The sequence below is a fragment of the Salmo salar genome, chromosome 20 (assembly GCF_965601325.2).
Source record: "Salmo salar chromosome 20, fSalSal1, whole genome shotgun sequence".
Classification (NCBI taxonomy): domain Eukaryota; kingdom Metazoa; phylum Chordata; class Actinopteri; order Salmoniformes; family Salmonidae; genus Salmo; species Salmo salar.
The window spans coordinates 17,237,068-17,254,408 of NC_138310.1; the positions used below are offsets into that span (position 1 = coordinate 17,237,068).

At 43.9% G+C, this 17,341-nt stretch overlaps 1 protein-coding gene and 1 long non-coding RNA gene across 2 annotated transcripts in view; both read right to left on the reverse strand.

Moving 5' to 3' along the window:
• Positions 1-17,341, reverse strand: part of LOC145862392 (uncharacterized) — a 386,091-nt gene that overhangs the window by 99,304 nt on the left and 269,446 nt on the right. The gene's annotated exons all lie outside the window — the stretch shown is intronic.
• LOC106580260 (natterin-3) lies at positions 8,128-11,915 on the reverse strand. The gene is made up of 3 exons (XM_014161080.3): positions 11,815-11,915; positions 11,511-11,634; positions 8,128-9,422 (listed from the first exon to the last, which is right to left on the reverse strand). Exons 2-3 carry the CDS (start codon positions 11,632-11,634, stop codon positions 8,338-8,340), a joined length of 1,209 nt encoding a protein of 402 aa, XP_014016555.1. The 5' UTR covers positions 11,815-11,915; the 3' UTR covers positions 8,128-8,337.

Below are 17,341 nucleotides of genomic sequence, written 5' to 3' on the forward strand. Positions count from 1 at the left end.
ACATCCAACACCTCTTTCCAAAATCATGGGCATTAATATGGAGTTGGTCCCCCCTTTGCTGCAGTAACAGCCTCCACTCTTCTGGGAAGTCTTTCCACTAGATGTTGGAACATTGCTGCAGGGACTTGCTTCCATTCAGCCACAAGAGCATTAGTGAGGTCGGGCACTGATGTTGGGCAATTAGGCCTGGCTCACAGTTGACGTTCCAAATCATCCCAAAGGTGTTCGATGGGGTTGAGGTCAGGGCTCTGTGCAAGCCAGTCAAGTTCTTCCACAACGATCTTGACAAACCATTTCGGTATGGACCTCGCTTTGTGCACAGAAGCATTGTCACGCTGAAACAGGAAAGGGCCTTCCCCAAACTGTTGCCACAAAGTTGGAATCACAGAATCGTCTAGAATGTCATTGTACAGTGCCTTCGGAAAGTATTCAGACCCCATGACTTTTTCCACATTTTGTTATGTTGCAGCCTTATTCAAAAATGGATTAAAAAAAACCTCAGCAATCTACACACAATACCCCATAATGACAAAGTGAAAACAGGTTTTTAGATTTTTTGCAAAAGTATTACAAATAAAAAACAGAAATACCTTATTTACATAAGTATTCAGACTCTTTGCTACGAGACTCGAAATTGAGCTCAGGTGCATCCTGTTTCCATTGATCATCCTTGAGATGTTTCTACAGCTTGATTGGAGTCCACCTGTGATAAATTCAATTGATTGGACATGATTTGGAAAGGCACACACCTGTCTATTTAAGGTCCCACAGTTGACAGTGCATGTCAGAGCAAAAACCAACCATGAGGTCGAAGGAATTGTCCGTAGAGCTCCGAGACAGGACTGTGTCGAGGCACAGATCCATCATTCTTAAATGGAAGAAGTTTGGAACCACTAAGACTTCCTAAAGCTGGCCACCCGGCCAAACTGAGCAATCGGCGGAGGAGGGCCTTGGTCAGGGAGCTGACGAAGAACCCAATGGTCACTCTGACAAAACTCTAGAGTTCCTCTGTGGAGATGGGAGAACCTTCCAGAAGGACAACCATCTCTGCAGCACTCCAGCAATCAGGCATTTATGGTACAGTGGCCAGATGGAAGCCACTCCTCAGTAAAAGGCAAATGACAGCCCGCTAGGACTTTGCCAAAAGGCACCTAATACTCTCAGACCAAGATAAATAAGATTCTCTGGTCTGATGAAACCAAGATTGAACTCTTTGGCCTGAATGCAAAGCGTCACGTCTGGAGGAAACTTGGCAGCATCATGCTGTGGGGATGTTCTTCAGTGGCAGGGACTGGATCGAGGGAAAGATGAACGGAGCAAAGTACAGAGAGATCCTTGATGAAAACCTACTCCAGAGCGCTCAGGACCTCAGACTGAGGTGAAGGTTCACCTTCCAATAGGACAACCCTAAGCACACAGCCAAGACAATGCAGGAGTGGCTTTGGGACAAGGCTCTGAATGAAGAATGGGAGAAACTCCCAAAATACAGGTGTGCCAAACTTGTAGCACCAAAGTGCTTCAACAAAGTACTGAGTAATGGGTCTGAAAACTTACGGAAATGTGATATTTCATTTATTTTGTATTTTTATAAATTAGCAAAAAACTCAAAAAACAGTTTTTGCTTTGTCATTATGGGGTATTGTGTGTAGTTGATGATGGGAAAAAAACAGATTTAATCAATTTTAGAATAAGACTGTAACATAACAAAATGTGAAAAAAGTCAAGGGGTCTGAATATTTTCCGAAGGCACTATATGCTGTAGCCTTAAGATTTCCCTTCACTGAAATTAAGGGGCCTAGCCAGAACCATGAAAAACATCCCTAGACCATAATTCCTCCTCCACCAAACTTTACAGTTGGTGCGATGCTTTGGAGCAGGTAGCGTTCTCCTGGCATCCACCAAACCCAGATTAGTCCGTCGGACTGCCAGATGGTGAAGCGTGATTCCTCACTCCAGACAACGCATTTCCACTGAGTCCAATGGCGGCGAGATTTACACCATTCCAACCGACGCTTGGCATTGCGCATGGTGATCTTAGGCTTGTGTGCGGCTGTTCGGCCATGGAAACCCGTTTCATGAAGCTCCCGACGAGCAGTTCTTGTGCTGACTTTGCTTCCAGAGGCAGTTTGAAACTCGGTGGTGAGTGTTGCAGCCAAGGACAGCCAATCTTTTTTACACTCTACGCACTTCAGAAGTTGGTGGTCCCGTTCTGTGAGCGTGTGTGGCCTACCACTTCGCTTCTGAGGCGTTGTTGCTCCTAGACGTTTCACTTCACAATATCAGCACTTACAGTTGACCAGGGCAGCTCTAGCAGGACAGAAATTTGATGAACTGACTTGTTGGAAAGGTGACACCCTATGACGGTGCCACGTTCAAAGTCACTGAGCTCTTCAGTAAGGCCATCTTCCTGACAATGTTTGTCTATGGATATTGCATGGCTGTGTGCTCTATTTTATACACCTATCAGCAACGGGTGTGGCTGAAATAGCCGAATCCACTAATTTAAAGGGGTGTCCACATACTTGTGTGTCTTTATTATATTTTTGTTAACTTCAGGGGTATAGGTGGTAGTCCACTAAAGGTCAGGCTCCTGGCTAGACAGTGACTTTAGTGTGAAGGTTTCAGTTTTGTGGGTGTAAAAGGCTTTAGTTGAAATCGCCAAAAGTGCTGTGGGCAAGGAAATACCAGACCTCATAGCTGCCCCCAAAACCCCAAACCCCAATGTTTATAAAATATATAGAGTTAGCCTCGAGTTACTGTCTCTGATGTCAGAATGCACGAGAGGTTACCACTTAGCGCCCTCTCCATGCGTCACCAATGGGTCTGGGTATGAGGGTTCAGAGTCTGGATTCATTCAAACATCTTTCAGCTCCCGGACATTAGAAAAACACCCTCACCTGTAGACAAAACAAAGTAAGAACCTGTCTTCCACCTGTCTTTGCGGTTCAGGGTGTTTTTCCTCTCTTTTTATTTGTTTCCAGTAATTTGCTAGATCTATATCTTTTGGAACCACTCAACATGGTTTTCTGTTTTGGGTCAAGAGTTTCAATGCACTGACTGGAGTAAATTCAACACCGCAAGTGTGCTGTCTCTGACTTCCACCTGAATTCCCCTGGAGAACATTACTCAGAGCAGAATGCTGACATTTGACCCTCACTTGCTTTGAGTATACATAATAAGAAAGCAGCACTGAATACAGTGTGTATGTTGGTTGTAGTTATTCACTGTATGATCTATGACATAACTGGAGCAGTTACTCAGAAATGGAGGAAATGCATGCTTTATATGTAAAAAAAACTACAAAAAAAGTACTTTTCTCAAACACAAACACCAGTACAGCTTGTGAATCCAAGCTACATCACTTCAGTTAATCTCCCAGACCATCCATGTCCCAACTGATTACAAACTCCCCAAACCCACTCAGAGCACATAACTAGGAACCAACAGGAGATAAATAATGAATCAAAATGTTTCCGTTTTGATGTTGTACTCTTACGAGCTGTTCTGCGACCCCTACTTTGAGAAGAGGCTTTTCAAAGAATTCAGGCCCGTATCCATTGAAGCGCATGGGAAAGCATCCCAGGAGGAACTTCTCGTTGGAGGAGAGGAACTGGAAGGCTATTAAAGTATACAGCGCTTAAGAGCACCTGGCCTGTAGTACACAATTACCACTACATACATCTCAGCACCAATAACATGCATTCTGTGACTTACATACACCATACTATGCTTCATTGTGTACTTATATTATGTCGTTATAGTCAGGGGTGGGTTCAACTTGGACTTTCAAAATGGTGGACCGTATTATCCACGAATCAAAGCATTCCTAGTATGTTAGTTATTGTTACGCTACTATTGGAGTACAGTGGTAAGTTATGCTGCAGCTGTTGTTAGACGATAATTCTGTCCAGCAGGCTCAGACACATGTCCTCCTGACACCCCCTTAGAGTGTCTCTATGACATCACTCTCTGGCTCCACTGTCCTTACTCCTTACGCCAATGATAAACTCATTCATATGCATTCATGACATTAGCATTTTCCTCAGATAGATTAACATTTCCTCCGACACAAACAAAGGCATCAAGAGAGAGGGAGCAGATGAATCAGATGGCATGGGGAGTGTGGGCTGAACTGGCTCAAAGGGAGGACAGGTCAGCATTCGTTACTTGCCTGAGCTGGGGAGTGGGAAGAGAGGTGGCAGAGAAAGTTCATTAGAGTTGTATTGCTTATCTGAGATGATGAGGCTCATGGTTTAGATCTGCAACTATCACACACACTCATGCGTCACGCACACATTCACATGCATGTACAGTAGCCCCCCACACACACACACACACACACACACACACACACACACACACACACACACACACACACACACACACACACACACACACACACACACACACACACACACACACACACACACACACACAGCTCTGATGGAGGTTACCAGGAAACATTGAGGCCTTGAAATGCCAATGTGCTGAAAGACAAAGTCAATGCATATTTAATGGGAAACAAGGCAGCTTAGTTTCTGCTGTGTGACAGTGACCACTTGTGTGTACTCACTGGGATGTGCTGTAGCCAGAGATGGGCAGTACTTATATTACAAGTATTTGAAATACGAATTTGGTCATTTGAATTACACTGGGCTGAACTACACTGCAATGTATTTTGTATTTCTAAATACTGTATTTTGTATTTTCAAAATGCTTTTCTTATACAATTTTTTTTTATAGTGATTCACATTTTGTGGACCCCTTTCACCCTGCATTTGTATCAGAAGTCTGATAGCACTGTTGTTAAAAGAGCATCTGCTAAATGAACTAAATATAAATGTATATGTAAAAATGTTGATAAATACTTTATTGAGGGAAATGTACTTGATTCGATTGTGATGTGTTGTTGGCTCATCTAGCTATCTTAAGATGAATGCACTAATTGTATGTCGGTCTGGATAAGAGTGTCTGCTAAATGACAAATGTAAATATGAAAAATTGCAAAGCATGCTGAGTATTGTTCTAATGAGCTCCGCCCCAAAGCAAGGCCAATAATAATAATACCCAGTGTGCTTTGCGGTTCATTTTGGTATGTTCATTTTCATAGATACATTTACATTTTGTTCTTTTAGCAGACACTCTTATCCAGAGTGAATTACTCATCTATGGTAGATAAACAACATTTCACAGTCATTGCAAAAAAATGCTTTTGTAACCGTTGTTGCTGTTCGGGCTAGCTAAATACAAATGTATTTTTGTATAATAAAATACAAAATTAATGTATTTTAATGAAATACATTACAAAATACAATACATTACAAAATACATGATCTTTATGCTATTTTGTATCTGTATTTTGTAATTGTATTTTGCCATTTTTGCCGATCCCTGGCTGTAGCCGTAGCGGGCACAGATGCCACCTCTCTCTTGAAGATATCCAGCTGCACCACTGGCGAGCAGAGAACAATTCAGATGCAGCATTTCATGGTTTAATTCATGTAAGATTCTGTAAGGATCAAAACGTAACAGATCATTTCAGGTCACAGACTTTGTTGCAGCGAGACGCAATATTTAGTCTCAGTGAAGTTACTTGTTTGTGGATTTGATTATGAAGCTGTTGGCCCAGGAAACAGCTTGTGTGTGTGTTTCTGTGCATGTCGGTGCCGTTTAAGATGAGAGAGGATGATAAAACAATTTATGAACTGCCTTATGTCTATTGCAGCATATTGGATGACTGTCATTCATATTTCATTCACCCAGCTCAATGTAACATCTGTAGGTTTAGGCTACTACACTATACTCAAAATTTCCCCGTACCCATCATGAGGTTGCTTCAACCTAGCCTATGAATGAAAGCTTACAACGTAGGTGCACAGGTCAAGATAATTTTAAGTAATCAAGGTGACAGACAGTGACACATTCAATACCGTCTTGCACACCCGTGCCTGCATCCAGCTAATCTAGGGTGTAGTCATTAGTCCAACTGTTTTAAATGAGAGTTGATATTGGACAAATTCAGCTTGCTCACATAGCATCCCGCTGTGTTTGAGGCGGGTGTTAAGTAGGCTAAACTAGCTAGCTGGCTGCATTCACTAGTTAAGTGAAAGTAAAAAAAAAAATACAACCAAGTAAATATATCAATCTCTCTCTCTCTTCTTAATTTCGGAAGAAATGCATTTGTTCCAAACTGTTCAACTATCGTTTTTTTCTCTTTTTGAGTCAACTCCTCACCACATTTAATGCACTGCAGTGCTAGCTAGCTGTAGCTTATGCTTTCAGTACTAGATTCTATCTCTGATCCTTTGATTGAGTGGACAGCGTGTCAGTTCATGCTGCAAGAGCTCTGATAGGTTGGAGGACGTCCACCGGAAGTTGTCAAACTTACTCTGTAAGTCTATGGAAGGGGGTGAAAACCATATATTGAAGTCAATGTACCCAGAGGAGGACAGAAGCTAACTGTCCTCCGTCTACACTATGGTGCTACTCTACAGAGTGCTGCTGAGGATGCTCCAGACCTTCACTGCAAAACAGTGTGTTTTCATACATTATTTGGTGACATCTAGCATAGTTTTATCAAATCTTTATTAATGTTTCACTATTTCTATGTTTATGAAATTCACTGAGGAGGATAGTCCTCCCTTCCTCCTCTGAGGTGCCGCACATGTGCATGTGTGTGTATGTGTGTTTGTGCACATTCGTGTGTGTGTGTATTTAGCGGGACACAAAGGCTGGTGTTCAGTGTGCAGTTTGCTTTCTGGTTACACAGCTGTGATCCTACCGACTACACAAACAATCAACACACACAAACTTCATCCTTGCAATACTTCAAGCTAAAGGAATGCCATGGGCACTTGGATCATTCAGGGATACTGTTAGGATCTCATTAAAACTAACATGTCTAACATAAGTTATACAGAAATGTAAAGTTTGAAGAAGCCCTCTGCCTTGTCCCTGCCACCATGCACACAAATATCTGGCCACCCAGCGGAACTGTTCACTCACCCATACTGGAGCCTTTTAGCGCCTTTGAGGGCTAAGCCTATCAGACCCCACTGTACTAGCGGATGGGCTTTCACAACAAACAAACAAAAACAGTGTTAGATCAAGTCAATGCCATAACAATTCTCGTATCTACATTCTGGTGTTTTGTTTTTATAGAAGATTTTAAAAAGCATACGTTTCAGGATTGAGAGTGTCCTATTTTCTGGAATAATCTAAAATCTATAGTTCTGAGTTACTGTGGTAACATTACATCATACAAGCAGCTCACATCTGAGTCCAAGCATCATTCCCATTCCAACGGCTACAGACACCAGACCCAGCCCTGACGCAATCGATAAGGGGAGAGGATTCAGAGTGATACAGAGCACACCTTGGCCATTATTCCACATGAAGGAAAATTACTGGAGCATTTCATCTCAGCCATGAGAGAGAGGGAGAACAGAGGGCATGAGACATATTTTATTCATCCCACTGGTAAGTGCAGTCACAGTGGAGGGAGGAGGCTGCAGGTCCACTCCTGACTGGCCGCCACATCAACCACATCATGGTCTTCTCTACTGTACAGACCATCTCCAAGAAAGCACTTGTATAGCTGTCAATATCTGTCAACAGCAACTCTGGGATGGGGCGCAGCTGAGTACACAGCTTTCATGTAGAACCATGATACACCTCTTTTCTTAGACAGGTGTATAGTTGCAGTAAGCAGTAAGTGCTTATTGACACTGTGGAGAGGACATGCACACAAACACACACACACACACACACACACACACACACACACACACACACACACACACACACACACACACACACACACACACACACACACACACACACACAGATGTCCACGCAAGGACGCGGGCAAGCAAGCACGCACACACACACGCACGCACACACACACGTTGTGTAATCTGATCCCAACTTTCATCTTGGGCCAGCTGTCTACTACTCCTGCTCTCCAAAATCCATTAGCTGTTGCTGCCCTCTGCTGCTCCATTATAGTAATTGTAATGGAGGCAAAGTTATGAAACAGATAAAGGCACGTGTGTGTATTTGCTGTCATTTCCTTTCTCAAACATAAATTGTGAAAAAGCTTTAGAACAGAAGAATCACAGGAGTCAGTTTTGCCATTGCATTGTAGTTTACACTTGGTCAGGAACCACAAACTGTACAATACTTGTGCAAAATTTACATCACATTAATCAGTGTTGGTATAGCCTTGGAAGTTACAGGAAATCCGGACCATATACATTGGAACATATACTGTACACTTATGAGTGTAGATAGACTTATTAGGTTTATAGTAATGAGTTAGTTTGGATGAGATCAGTCTTAAGGACAGGGTTTGGCGTCTACGACAGGCTCACAGCGGTCCACCACGGCCCGGATCTCGCCGATCTGAATGCCATCGTACACCCCAGAGATGGAGGTCCACTGGGTCTCTCCGTTGCGGTATGTACGGCTCAGCCTGGCTGTGAAGGGGATGTCTGCGGTGATCTTGCGGCCCTCCATGCGCACGCTACAGGAGTGGTTGGGTGGCACCTTGAGCTCCACAGACACAGAGTGGCTGAGGGCTTCCACCATGGTGGTGCCCCTGTTGAACTGCAGGGTCTTCTCCCCACTGAACTCAACCCCTGCGGAGCCGATCAGGGGGATCTTGGCTGTGATGCCGGCGGTGATGCCCAGCATGGTGGTGCGTCCGATGTTCCAGGTGCTCTCCACCTCTGACGTCTTGGAGATGGTCACCGTCTTCACTACCGTCTGGCACTCGTTGTTGGTGACGCCAGAGAGGCGCATGGTCTCAGGGGGATAGTGGAACATTTCCACCTCATCAATGCCATACTTGACGTGGGAGATATGCTGGGTGTAGGCGTCTCTGTTGATGGCCAGGACCTGGTAGCTCTTGTACCAGTACTCATCGCCCTCCCAGGGCAAGAAGAAAGCCTCGAACTGAGGGACCACCTTCCCCAAGCCATACTTGTTCTTCCCAACGTAGATGCCCACTCCAGAGCACGTTCTAACTGAGTGTTTGGGCACCGAGCCATATGAGTCCTCCTTCCACTCAACAAACTCAAAGTTGTCTCTGTTGGCCAGGATCTCAAACTCTGAGGCTTTGTACTCTCTCTCACCATAGGGGTATTGGCAGTACGGGCCCTTGCTAGGAGTGTAGAAGCCGGCTTCGCAGTTGTATTTGCAGATGTAGTCGGTGCGTTCGGTGTAGCCATTGTAGATGCCCATAGCTGCGGTGGGGAGAGAACCGTTCCAGCTCAGCCACTGCAGGTTGACATTGTCCCCAAACATGAATGGAGCAGGCTTCTGTTGGTCCTCAAACTCAGGCGGGTTCTTTGGACCCTGGATGGGACCATTACTGGACAGTGGGGGGACCTTTCCTTCCAGCACTGGGTTTAACAGGGACACTGGAAGACAAAGAATACACTGGACATGTCAGAATACCAATATTTTAGTCCTAAATAGTAGGCCTTAAGTATGCACATTTTTTTTGTTTAATAGTATGCAACATTTGAAAAATCGAGTATACTTTAAATGCCCGCATGTCATACTCGTTTTGGCTTTGATCAATGAGATATGGGGATGCGCTATTGAAATCAACGAATAGCAGGAAACAACGCAATCGCGCATGAAACATTCTCAGTATGCGAAAAAAATGATATTTTATAGTAGCCTATGTGAACTTTTTTTTTAAATCGAGTATGGTTTAAATGTCAGGATGTTATAGGCCTACTCCTTTTGGCTCTTCATCTAGTAGAATTTGATGCACACATTTCCATAATGCATTGGAAGAGGTGGGCTGGGGGTGATAGGCCCTAGTTCTCTTCAAGTAGCCAAACAACAAAATTAAGCTTCTTAAATGGGAAGACGCCAAATAGCGAAGCTGCTGCGGTGGTGTTCAAATGTAGGACAAGTAGTTTTTGTTCTCCTTAATATGATCACAAGTATTGCATCGTAGGCTACATCTTTTTTGTTTTTACCCAAAGTGGATTTCTGTTCTCCAATTGAAAAGTGCTTCTTGTCATATTTGGCCTTCATCAGGGCTTTTAAAGTAAATACTAAACCACCTTTTGATTTGTGAATGTGTCAGCACCAGGGACTCGGGATGTGGCTGCATTATTGATGTCAAGTTAACCAGGCCTTTTGATTTGAACATATGGTTTGTCGTTAAAATATACGTGAGTGACGATGGTGTCAATATTGGAGTAGTTGGCCAGAACCGAAGGCAGGAGAGAGTTCATGTCATGGACACGGGCTCCTGTGTGACAGTGGACCTTGGTCGGTCCACAGACTGTAGGCAGGCCAAAATCTCTCGCCACCGAGCTGCCCACAATGATGGTGGTCGTGATGGAATCCGATGGGTAAACAACCTACTGAACTGTGGTGGCCATGGGGGAGGGTGCCACTGGGCGGCCGCCGGCTATTGGTATACACCCAGGATCCGTAATGACCCCCGGGCCTGGTATGTCCGTCTTAAGCGGGGAAAAGCTGTTTGATAGCTGGATCAGACCTTCTCGGATAGATGGGTGGCCAGACCGCCTCTCCGATCTACGCCTTGTGAGTGTCCAGTCTCCCAGTTGAGCTGAACATCTGTCCGTTGGATTAGGACAGATCAACGACACCTGACTCATCAACAGCTTTGCTACAGGAGGCATTTAAAACTGATATTCGGTTTGCCCTTGGTTACAGCAAGGTCGGTGTACATAGAAAGCAGGTTGTCCTTTTTCCTTGCAGCTGAGCTAACAGTCGGAGAATCTCTTCCCTAAGATGCTTGATGGTGGTGCATTTAGGGCAGACAAATCCCTGTCCATTTTCCAGTTCCACCTTATCTTCATCTTGTGATTGTGTGGAAATCATCTCACACCTGAAGCATTTGTGCCCAGCCATGGATAAAACACCAATGGGCTAGTACTGCTAGTGTTACCCTGCTCCATTTTTATGATGTCTAGCAGCTGCTACTCAACAGGAATCCGGGACAAAAAAATTGCGATCCCAGCCATAAAGGCTGACTGGTTCGCAGAACCAGTAGCAATACAAACCTAAGCTATGATTAAAAACGATTTAATAAAAACTATTACATAAAAACAACAAACCGACAGGACACTGTTCTGTTGCATGCTCCTATGGAAATTAGCTATTATCAGGCTGGTTAATGTGCTGCATTTTTATTTAAATTTTTTTTAAATCCACCCGCACATGGCCCCGCCCCGCCCCTCCCCACCAACTCAGCCAGTCAGGAGCCAGTACTGCGTTGAGGCCGTGGCATACTGCATACTTTTTACTAAACAGTTAATGCTAAATAGTATGTGACGATAGGTACATAGTATGCAGTTTAAGTATGTAGTACGCTGGTATGGGTATTCGGACACGGCCACTGTCACAACATACACCCATTACTGTTGTGTTGAAACAACTGACTTTCTGAATGTTTTCTATTTTACTTTCTAAGAGGTTGAACGCTGGGATTGATTGAATAAAAGGGGTATATGATTTACCCTTCTGTCTCAGTGAGCTCTTCCTCACTATGTCCAGCAGGCTGCCTGGAGGGGAGCCTGCATCCTGGGCACAGGAGAGCCCCAGGTGCAGCAGGGAAATGACCACCAAGACGAACAGCTTCATCTGAGGAAGACCAGGAAAGAGGAGGAAAAAGTAAAATAGTTATAACAATATAGTGTTACACAGATTCACGTTAAATCAACATGACGTTGCATTTGAAACGTTGTGTTATCGATTCTTTCTTCCATTAGCTCCATTGAAATAGTGCCCTAAATGCACAAGTGGAAGAGCCAGTGCACTCACCCTCACAGTCTTCCCTCAGTGAGCAGTGAACCTGTTGTTTCTCCAGGGTTATATAGATAGCTCCTTTATGACACTCATAAATTACAACACTCACTCTCTCAGGGCTTTGACATGGAATAGTATGACAGGACAAACATTAGGAAAGAGGGTAAAATGCTACACTCTCTTCTTTTTGTTTTATTTGTATTATTGGTTTCATTATCATAATCATCTGAAACGTATGAGCTAATCTCTCTCTTCTCTCTCTCCAGCCCCCTCTCTCTTACGCCCCTGACAGCACCACACCATGACAATGACAATATTAGTGCTTGACAAAATAATGTAAATTGGAGTTAGCTTAGACACTTCAGAATATTTTTTTTTGCCGTCTTGTTGATGTGCAGTTTTCTTTGGAAGACAAATTGCCCTGTCCTCTCACTTTTCACACCAGCTATGAGAAGGGAAGAACAGACACATTGAAGACGCGGGATTATTAACATGATTACGCAAACAGAGTGATAACAGAGATAAAGGTAAAAGGCTTCTAGGACAGAGCTGACTGTCCTGAAATATCAGACAGCCTTATCGGTGTTCCCATACCTTTCTTCAAAGTTGGTTAGGAAGGAGAATTTAGTTGTGGGCATAATAGCATGATTCAATTCAATGGATCTTCATTGTTTCTGAAGGGTAACTTGTGCATTATTGATATACAGTTGAATGGCCGAAAAGACGACAAGTGGGGTGATAAATAACGATCAAATACAGATTCTATCAATGTAAAGACCTTTATACTGCCTGTCCTATTTCATTATCTGCGGACGAACATTGAACTAGCGTGATAAAGAAATTGATAAATGCTATCTGTGTCAAGGACTTATAGAGATGGCCTTGACACTTGGGATCATCAGTAGATTTGGCCAATCAGTACAAATCCAGGTTTTTGGCCTTCGACCAATAGGGTCAATAACATTACATCTGGGGGATTCTGAAGGAGGTTCTTGTCTTTGCTTATCAAAGGAAGGCTTGTGATATCTCAAAGAACAACCTCACTTGCTAGTCAGGCAAAGCTTCAATACAGGACTAAGATCGAATCGTACTACACTGGCTCCGACGCTCGACGGATGTGGCAGGGCTTGCAAACTATTACAGATTACAAAGGGAAGCACAGCCGAGAGCTGCCCAGTGACACGAGCCTACCAGACAAGCTAAATAACTTTGAGGCAAGTAACACTGAAACATGCATGAGAGCATCAGCTGTTCCGGACGACTGTGTGATCACGCTGTCCGCAGCCGATGTGAGTAAGACCTTTAAACAGGTCAACATTCACAAGGTCGCAGGGACAGATGGATTACCAGGACGTGTACTCCGAGCACGCGCTGACCAACTGGCAAGTGTCTTCACTGACATTTTCAACCTCTCCCTGTCGGAGTCTGTAATACCAAGCAGACCACCATAGTCCCTGTACCCAAGAACACTAAGGTAACCTGCCTAAATGACTACCGACCCGTAGCACTCACGACTGTAGCCATGAAATGCTTTGAAAGGCTTGTCATGGCTCACATCAACACCATTATCCCAGAGACCCTAGACCCACTCCAATTTGCATACCGTACCAACAGATCCACAGATGACGCAATCTCAATTGCACTCCACACTGACTTTTTACACCTGTACAAAAGGAACACCTATGTGAGAATGCTATTCATCGACTACAGCTCAGCGTTCAACACCATAGTGCCCTCAAAGCTCATCACTAAGCTAAGGACCCTGGGACTAAACACCTCCCTCTGCAACTGGATCCTGGACTTCCTCACGGGCCACCCCCAGGTGGTAAGGATAGGTAACAACACATCTGCCACGCTAATCCTCAACACTGGGGCCCCTCAGGGGTGTGTGCTTAGTCTCCCTCGTTACTCCTTGTTCACTCATGATTGCATGGCCAGGCACGACTCCAACATCATCATTAAGTTTGCTGATGACACAACAGTGGTAGGCTTGATCACCGACAATAATGAGACAGCCTATAGAGAGGTCAGAGACCTGACCATGTGGTGCAAGGACAACAATCTCTCCCTCAACCTGATCAAGACAAAGGAGATGATTGTGGACTACAGGAAAAGGTGGACTGAACACGCCCCCATTCTGATCGACTGGGCTGTAGTGGAGCAGGTTGAGAGTTTCTAGTTCCTTGTTGTCCACATCACCAACAAGCCAACATGGTCCAAGCACACCAAGACAGTCGTGAAGAGGGCAGGACAAAACCTATTCCCCCTCAGGAGACTGAAAAGATTTGGCATGGGTCCTCAGATCCTCAAAAGGTTGTACAGCTGCACCGTCGAGAGCATCCTGACCAGTTGCATCTCTGCCTGGTATGGCAACTGCTTGGCCTCTGACCGCAAAGCACTACAGAGGGTAGTGCGTACGGCCCAGTACATCACCGGGGCCAATCTTCCTGCCATCCAGGACCTCTATACCAGGCAGTGTCAGAGGAAGGCCCTAAAAATTGTCAAAGACTCCAGCCACCCTAGTCATAGACTGTTCTCTCTGAAAGAGAAATGGAAAGCGGTACTGGAGCGACAAGTCTAGGTCCAAGAGGCTTCTAAACAGCTTCTACCCCCAAGCCATAAGACTCCCGAACAGCTAATCAAATGGCTACCCAGACTATTTGCATTGCCCCCCCCCCCCCCCCCCCCTTCGACACTGCTGCTACCCTCTGTTACTATCTATGCATAGTCACTTTAATAACTCTACCTACATGTACATAATACCTCAATTACCTCGACACCGGTGCCCCTGCACATTGACTCTGTACCAGTACCCCCTGTATATAGCCCCACTATTGTTATTTACTGCTGCTCTTTAATTATTTGTTATTCTTAGGTCTTTTCTTAAAACTGCATTGTTGGTTAAGGGCTTATAAGTAAGCATTTCACTGTTGTATTCGGCGCATGTGACAAATAACATTTGATTTGATCAGAATAGCACCACCATCACACAAAGTTTTTTTTCATAATGACAAAGCCTTACTTATGCAATGTGATTCTGTTATTTTACATGATATGTGATTTCCTTTAGATCGTGTACACTAATATAAAAAGCTCATGTTCACTGTTGTAATGGGATAGAAAGGTATCCTCTCAACCTATGATTATGTTTGTGAACAAGTTAAGCCCAGTGCATGACTTGTCTTAGACAACCACTGCAAGGGCACCAAAACGGCATAAGATGATTATACACACATGGGCACAAGTCACATCTTTAATTCACTTTTTTCATCACTAAAACAATAAGCAATGTACATTGTAACTGTACAGTATAACTAAAAGAAATTGTGAGGAAGCAGCAGCAAGAGACTCATATACAGTAAGAGTACTAGTCCAAAAGGCATGGGGCCACCGTAACACTGGCTGCTTTATTAGGGGCAATTATCCTGCAGGGAGGTTTAAAAAGCTGCAGGGGCCTGCAGATCAAGCCACTGGAGGAGGAACCTGTCAAGGTAAAACAGCCTTCTTACATCTACCTACTGTATAACACATACCATCACTGTTAACTCTGTGCTGAATACCAATATCACGATTCCCTCTATTGTTCATCTGCTTCATGGAACATAAAAATACAGTGACTAATGCTTCGATCAATGTCATTTCAAATGTTCTAAGCTGGAGAGACAGTTTTTGTGATTTCAGAACACAATTCTCTGAAGTAAACGATAGGCAAGCCCTACAAATGGACATATCAATGTATTCAGTCCATCAGCAATATGCTGAACTATTTGCAATGAATGAAGAGTATGAAATACTGTAGATGGGGACTGCATATTGATATTAATGTTGAAATGCCTGCAAAGAAGAAGACAGAGAATTTTACAAAATTGAAAGTGCTAAATCTTCACAAAATAAATTATTTAAAAAAATATTAAAAGTGTAGCAGTTCAGATCTAAGCTCTGTGTGTGTGTGTGTGTGTCAGTGACGTGCGGTGAGGTCTGAGGCCGGGTAGGCCCTTTCTAATGACCACCCTGCCCCCCACGTCCCCATCTCTCACTCACACACGCACAGTCAAAAAGCGGATTTTTGTTATGGTAGTCATCAGTATGACACGATCACAAAGTAACCATCAAACAACAACAACAACCAACCATCAAACAGCAGCAGGTATGCAGCGCAACCAGTAGACACACATTCACAGGCCCTAATAGCTTGTGCCACACGCAACAGGCCCGCACGAACAGACAACTTTCAACACCACAGACAGCAACCCAAATGCCAACGAGTAGGCCTATAATAACCTATAATAACGTTTGCGATGTGGCTTAGGCTACAGTTGAGCAGTGGCATTTATAGGATATCCACAGACGGGGAACATTTGTACTTTGAAAAACTGTGCTGCTGTTCGCTAAAAATTGGAAGTTGTTAAGAAATAATTGTTTCTATAGACCGATTAGTCTTCTCTTTTCAGCAGTAAGCATTTGCTTTCCCAACTGTATGGTTTTCCCACAATTGTATTTTGAAATCTGCAAAAGGAAAACAGACAGCCACCACCAACCATAGAAATATAATCCATAGATGGCAGTTCACATTCAAGTCAGGACTGACAGCCATTGCTAGTGTACCCATGAGTTTAACACTAAAAAAGCCAAGGTAAGAGGTTCCAAAACCTATCTATGGATTATACAGTGAGGGAAAAAAGTATTTGATCCCTGCTGATTTTGTACGTTTGCCCACTGACAAAGAAATGATCAGTCTATAATTTTAATGGTAGGTTTATTTGAACAGTGAGAGACAGAATAACAACAAAAAAATCCTGAAAAACACATGTCAAAAATGTTATAAATTGATTTGCATTTTAATGAGGGAAATAAGTATTTGACCCCCTCTCAATCAGAAAGATTTCTGGCTCCCAGGTGTCTTTTATACAGGTAACGAGCTGAGATTAGGAGCACACTCTTAAAGGGAGCGCTCCTAATCTCAGCTTGTTTCCTGTATAAAAGACACCTGTCCACAGAAGCAATCAATCAATCAGATTCCAAACTCTCCACCATGGCCAAAACCAAAGAGCTCTCCAAGGATGTCATGGACAAGATTGTAGACCTACACAAGGCTGGAATGGGCTACAAGACCATCGCCAAGCAGCTTGGTGAGAAGGTGACAACAGTTGGTGCGATTATTCACTAATGGAAGAAAAACAAAAGAACTGTCAATCTCCCTCGGCCTGGGGTTCCATGCAAGATCTCACCTCATGGAGTTGCAATGATCATGAAAATGGTGAGAAATCAGCCCAGAACTACACGGGAGGATCTTGTCAATGATCTCAAGGCAGCTGGGACCATAGTCACCAAGAAAACAATTGGTAACACACTACGCCGTGAAGTCTGAAGTTTGCCAATGAACATCTGAATGATTCAGAGGACAACTGAGTGAAAGTGTTGTGGTCAGATGATACCAAAATGGAGCTCTTTGGCATCAACTCAACTCGCCGTGTTTGGAGGAGGAGGAATGCTGCCTATGACCCCAAGAACACCATCCCCACCGTCAAACATGGAGGTGGAA